The 6472-nt window shown below is 38.2% G+C and overlaps 1 protein-coding gene across 1 annotated transcript in view; it reads left to right on the top strand.

Moving 5' to 3' along the window:
• The first annotated feature begins 4821 nt into the window (after positions 1–4821).
• The window catches only part of ZFPM2 (zinc finger protein, FOG family member 2), a 411811-nt gene continuing 410160 nt past the window's right edge, over positions 4822–6472 (top strand). The window contains exon 1 of the mRNA XM_045283838.1: positions 4822–4923. Coding sequence (XP_045139773.1) covers positions 4900–4923 — 24 coding nt within the window. The 5' untranslated portion in view covers positions 4822–4899. The remainder of the gene's footprint in view (positions 4924–6472) is intronic.

Genomic DNA, 6472 nt, shown 5'->3' with positions numbered 1-6472 from the left:
GGCACCCTTTTGGAGGTGACCTATTGTCTCAGAACCACAGAATTTAGCATGTCCCCTGCGCTTCACACTTGAAAATGTATACTTAGTTCCCATAGAGGGCAATTGCTCTCTTGGTTGCCTCTTATTCTGAAATGCTTCGCAGTTATCTGAAGAAAGATACCATGCCATTTAGGAGGCTGCCAAGTTAGAAAGTAATTCATTCAGACAACATATATTGAAAGACATATTTAACTTCATATTACTATGTTGGTCTTTATCATTGCTTGCATTTCTCATCATCTTACTTATTATAATCTTCTTGCCTCATGATTCTTCTAAATCTTTTAAAAATACATCTGTGTATGTATATATACATATACATATATATATGTATGTATGTATATAATGTATGTCTGTACATCTGTATTTTTTTCCTTGAGTTTCCTTGGTAATTTTCTAGCTATTATCCTAGTGGCAGTGGATGAACATTAGGCACTTTGTTAACCTTAGAAAGTCTAGTATCAATGTTCTTGTAAGTTTATTTATCTGAGGCATATTCCCCTAGCTGCTTCATCACACAAATCAAATTCTCTATTTTCATCTCATTCAACTTTCTTTTCATGCGCATATAGGGAGGAACCACCATCTCGGTTTCTTCTACCACTCTGAGATTGTTTAAACAAGCAACAAATGAATCAGCGGTGCTCACACTGGCACCGTTGATACCCGGCAGGTGCTGGCAGTGACTCCTTGCCAAACTTCTCTGGACCTGGGAGCGGCCCTCCTAATCTACACAACCCTTTCTCCTCTCTTCCTATTTATCGTTGGCGAGCAAAAGCACCTTGTGGCGAATTCAAAATGCCTCTGCGTATGCCATTCTCTCTCTCCTCTGGGAATGGAAGTACTACTTTGCACCCACCAGAATTTCCCAGGAAACTACATTATTCACCCAATATAGAACCCTAAAAGATACCCAGTCATTTATTCTGAGAGATGATTAGTGATGGTAAGGGCCCAGCATCGAGAACCATTCTATGCTTACCCCTAGCTCATTGTTAGTGTTTTAAAATGAGGTAAATACTTATATTTAGAAATGTTAAGACTATTAATTCCAGTGAGTGTGTTTAAATATCTGGAAATCAGAAGCTGTTGAATAGCTTCAGGAATTCAGTTTCTCACACTTGCCTGCCAAGTGGCCTCAATCAGAAGTAATTTTCTCCATGAGGGCACAGGGAGCTCCGTGGTGAGCCTTTTCCGAGAAGATATTATTATTTATGTCAAATTACGTGTGGTGGTTTTCCTGGAGTGGCCTTCTGTGCCCACTAATGCATACACGGAGGCCCTGCCATGCCTGCCTTCCTCGTGCTCTTTCTTAATTGTACTGTTGCTTCCAGTGCCTCTCCGCATTTTAAAATGGGAGTTTACCCTCACAGATTAGTTGGAAAGTTTTCTTGTTAACAAAATATGCAATGGAGAGAGAGTAGAGTGAGATCTGATCTCTTGAACCATACATAGTATGCATTTTAACCCCCCAGAGTGTGATTGGATCACACGGCTAATGAAATGGGGAGTCATTTCACCTTATAAAGTGTCATACATTACAGAAAGCTGACGCTTGCCTTCAACAACGGAAAAGTTGGCCCTTCAGCCCCCTTCCTGTGGCTTGTCCCCAACAATGACCGCGGGGGCTTGCATTTTGAATGTTGTACTCAAGACTAGTTTACTTTTCATTAGAGGTTTTGAAGTTTGTTTCCGAAAATAGGTGCTTTCGTATTTCATTCTGTGGTTGCAGTTACAAACTGAAAGTCAACATACTATACCCGAAGAAGCTGCCTCTGAGATACAAAGTCCTGTACCACCAACCAGGATTTCCCAATGAACTTGGGTGAATTAAAATGTTACAGCTTATACAAACGTGTGTATGATGATACATATGCACATATCACATAGCATCACTTTTCCCCCACTAGATTTGATAAGCGTAGACTGGTGCTCTAGGGTTTTGTATTCTTTCATAGGAGTTTTTCTATTACTTTTCAAGAAAATTATAAAATATGAATTTGGCATAAGAACCAATTTAGTAACTCATTGGGGATTTTCCATAAGTATTCAATGTCCTATCTCTCTTAATAAGACATTCTGAAATACATTATCAGATATGTTCAGAACTTCATTTTTAGTAGTAATTTTATTTTTCTAATTGCATGCATTTATGATATGGTTTGTATAACCGAAGAGAATCCAGAAACTTCAAAACACTCATTGAAATATATAGCTTGGACTGTTTTCAATGTTTATTTTCTAAAAGATATTTGTTTTATAACCAGAGCTTTATTTCTTGCTGGCAAAATCCAGGATTTAGGTTCCAAAAGGAACTGTATATGTCCTGGCTGCTGTTGCGTTTATTAAAGTAGCCCTTTTATGTATTGATTCAGGATGGTAAGCAGATAAGTGAGTGTTAGCAAACTACTATTTCCCCCCCAAAGTCTACCTGAGATTCTGCGTGATTTTCTTTTTGAGGGTTCTAATGATTTTTTTAACATTCAGTCATCTGAGAAGAGTAGAAGAGATTGTTTACTTTATAAAGACTAGATCCTTAAGCATTTATGAATAAATAATTAGTATAAATGAATATTTGCACAATTTTTGTGTTTAGAAATAACCTATGTTTTGCAGTTTTGTTTTTGAAAGGGTGCATTTGTAATTACCAAAGACTGGTTTACATAATAATAATTCCATTACAAGAAGCTCAATACAAAGGTCTGCAGTGCACACTTGAACTACTTTACTTGTAACCTTATAACCTTACTCTGGCCATTGAGCTTCTTGGGCTTTACTTTCTGTATCTATAAATTAAATATCATGATAACTCCCCCATCTACCTGAACTTTTTGATTTTTTTTTTCTGAAAAGAAAAGTAGTTTTCTAATGATTTTAGAAGACCCTGTAAGCCTGTTATTTGAATGAAATGCTTCCCTGCAGTAAAAATGAGAAAGCTTCACATTTTAATCGTGGTTGTTATTACAATGTCATTTGTTTGACAAAAACTAAAACAAAGCGATGAAAATAGTCTGTTGTATTTCTTTATTAAGCTTAAAAGTAAAATCATTCAATTATCTTCTGGAATTAATATAATCAGAGAAGATGCTTGGGTTATTGTAATCTTTCACATGATTACTATTTTTTGAATTCCTTGCATTTCTGGCTGTGTGCTCTAACTGTTTTTGTGAAAGGTGATAGATTGGAAGTTTTCAACTTGAAATAGTATCAGGTGAAGCTCACATGAATCCCATGAGTATGGAGTGGGGTGTGTGCAAAGTAGAGAAGTCAAGGTTCTTGGACCCAGGCATCTGCATCTTGTATAAAGGCCACAACAGTGCTCCAGGGGAGTGCTCGAAATGAGCCAATCACTTCTCCTCAACATTCATTATGTGGGTGGGGCTGGGGGGCAGGTAGGGACAGAAAAATAAATTTACACAAGGGTAAGAAAACGCCCAAGAGTTACTTTGCTTGCAGGTTCCTTAATTTAAATCCGTGCAACTAAATTGGCCATTTCAGATGTGGTGGGTCAGTTTAGTCCTTGGGAGACTCGCCTTTGAGAAAACACCAGAGCCATTACTTTATATCTGTGTGTATATTAGATGTATACAGATAAGTGTACATACCTTATATATCTTTAGACACATACACACACTATAGTAATATCGTCTCTAAATAAAATAATTTAGAAGATTTCTGTTTTGGCCTTGAAATTCTCCTAGAACATTTCCAAGAATAAAAAAAAAAAAAAAAAAAGGGGTGGCCTATGAGTTTTAAGTATTTAGCCTGTCTGATGAGACCACTGCCATGAGCAACAATTAGTACAAATGATCATAATTGTGTTCTTTGGATAAGATGTCATATAACTTACTTCTTTAGGAGCAAATGCAGACTTCTGCTTAGTGAAAAGAGTGGAATACTTTGATTCTCCGAAGGCAGTCAGAACTTCACAGTCAGGCCTGTGATGTTTCCTCGTAGGCCCCTTCAGATCTCTCTGAACAACGGCAGCCCTCCCTTCCCTTTCACTAAAATAGGTCCATTAATGTAGTGCACCTCGCTCACATTCAGTCGGAGGGAGTTGTATTTTTATTACTGAGAAAGTATCACATAAATACAAATTACATTTTTTCATTAGAAAACTACTTTTCATTTCAGAAAAAATTCAATTAATTATGAATAGGGTTATGCTTTCATCAGGGAGAGAAATATGTAATTTTTCTTCAAGCCTCAAACACGTATAATGAAATCTTTTCTCAGAATCCACTCTTAAGATGGATTTTTAAAAGTATAGACTTTATTAAAATCTCGGTTCAATTAAAATGCATTCAATTACTTTAAATCTTTATTAAAATCTCAGGTAAAATTGTACAATAGTGTAAAAGAGACTTGTACTCTTTACCAGGCAGCTAATTCGAACAAATGAACCTAAAATGCACAGTTTTGCTCTTTAAGAGAGAAGCAAAAAATAGGTTTGGGGTTGGGAGGTGTGGTGGGGGAAGGCATGGCGTTAGACGTTGGCTCTATCGAGTAGCTTCCCTGGCTGCTTCTCCTAGGTCCGTGCTTCTTGGGAATGCAGTTATTTATAAATGTAGAGTTAGCGTGTGTGAGTTCCCGAGCGGTTCTACTTGGGCTATTCCTCGAATCAAACTTTCCTCATCACCTTAATTGAGAAGATTCCACGCGAGGATATTAGTTCACAGCCTTCTTTGGGTCTTTTCGGTACAGTGTCCCTGATTCTTTTTTAAGGGCCGCTGGAAGATGCCGTGGAGGAGGAAGAAGATGAGAGTCCATCGGCGGAAAGGGGCCTCCTCTCCACAGGGGCCTTTCCATTGGAGGAAAGCTTCTCCACCGAATTTGGGCCTGAAAATCCGAGCTGTGAAGATGTGGAATACTTTTGTGACAAAGGTAATCAGCGATGGCCGGATGCAATACGTGAACGCATTTGCTCACATGATTTTGTAAAGTTAAAACCAGCGTGCTGCTAGGGTGAAGTAAGAGCCCTCGAAGGGCTGACACTAAGACAGCAGTCTGAAAATAGGCGTGGAATTCTTGAAACATGATTCTTACAAATATTTTTGGAGAGGGACTAACCAAGTCATTCCACTATGGAAGCTAATCACTTTGCATGCTTCCACCCATTTGCCCATGTTGGCTAGGCAAAGAACTGTAAATGCCTTCCGGTTGATAAGCCAACTAACTGTAGTAAGTTATTATTATTTATTTATCCATGCATTCTTTCAACAGATACCTATTTCCTGTCAGCTGCTTACAGGATACCGTATTAACAATTGAGTCTAAGCATCGGTGCACCATGAGCTTGGTGCTTTATAGATAGTCTCAAATAAGGAAATGCACACTCACCTTCAATATAGTAACATGACCATCAAAGAAGCCCCTAGCAAGTATCTCTCTCTCCTTATTCCCCACCATAAATTGGTGCCATGTGACCTTGTGAGTTACCATATCCTCAGTACATATCTGTATTTAGATAGGCGTTTAATTTTTAGTGTTAGCCCCCACCCCCACCCCCCTGTTCTTATTTTGTATTTCATTGTATCGACTGTGCCAGTGAAGTGGGGTTTCTATCCCAGCATGTCTGACTTCGTTTGGAGCAAAGCCATTGGCGGATGGCACCACAACAGCTACGCAGAGGGCATGGCTGAGAGGTTTTCTGTTGAGGGACATCGGTCTGTGCTTGTGACTGCGTTACTGAATTCAGACTTGTGTTCTGTTTAGGCGAAGAAATTATGGGGGCTCCGTTTTGTGTGTTTTCATAGATTTCTTGGTGAGAGTTGACTAAGTATAAAATTAAGAATGCTGATTCAGTCTCAGTAAACTATAAATCCCCATATCTCAGTGGTCCCCCAGTGGCTACAAACATTGGAAACACATTTGTTTAAAATTCCAGCATGGCTTCCTACGGTTGCTGGGGCTCGAGGAAAATGTCTGTGTGGTCAGAACCCACTACCTGACTGTGGAAACAGAATGCTCTCAGCGCCTGCACAGCTACAATTGGCTTTTTAATCTGCTTCTTGCCTCTCACATCAGAGGCTTTTGGTTAAAAATGAGGAAATAGGAGAAAATCGATCTTTTATTAGCATTGACTAAGATTGTATGTCAAGAGAGTGATTATCTTAGTTCTAGATATGGGAACCATTTCTTGATAAAATTAATACAAGCAATATATTTTTATTAAGAGCTGGCTGGGAATAGTGCTTTGAAATCTATATTTGACGACATATCATTTCCACATTTTAAAAGAAATATATCCAAACGTTACTTGTGTTTTTGGTATTGAAATAAAGAGAAGAAACTAACAGAAGGTATTCTATTTATTCATCCTTCTCTTGTGGTTAAAAGTGTATCTTAATTAGATATTTGTGTTAATTTATCATCAGGGGAGGTGGTGTTGATTGGTATTGAAAGATACATTTTACATGTAGGGATGAACATT

This window comes from Echinops telfairi, unplaced genomic scaffold, assembly GCF_000313985.2.
Source record: "Echinops telfairi isolate 266 unplaced genomic scaffold, ASM31398v2 ScPeMD7_1;HRSCAF=3_0, whole genome shotgun sequence".
NCBI lineage: Eukaryota > Metazoa > Chordata > Mammalia > Afrosoricida > Tenrecidae > Echinops > Echinops telfairi.
This window is presented reverse-complemented; position numbering and strand designations above follow the sequence as displayed.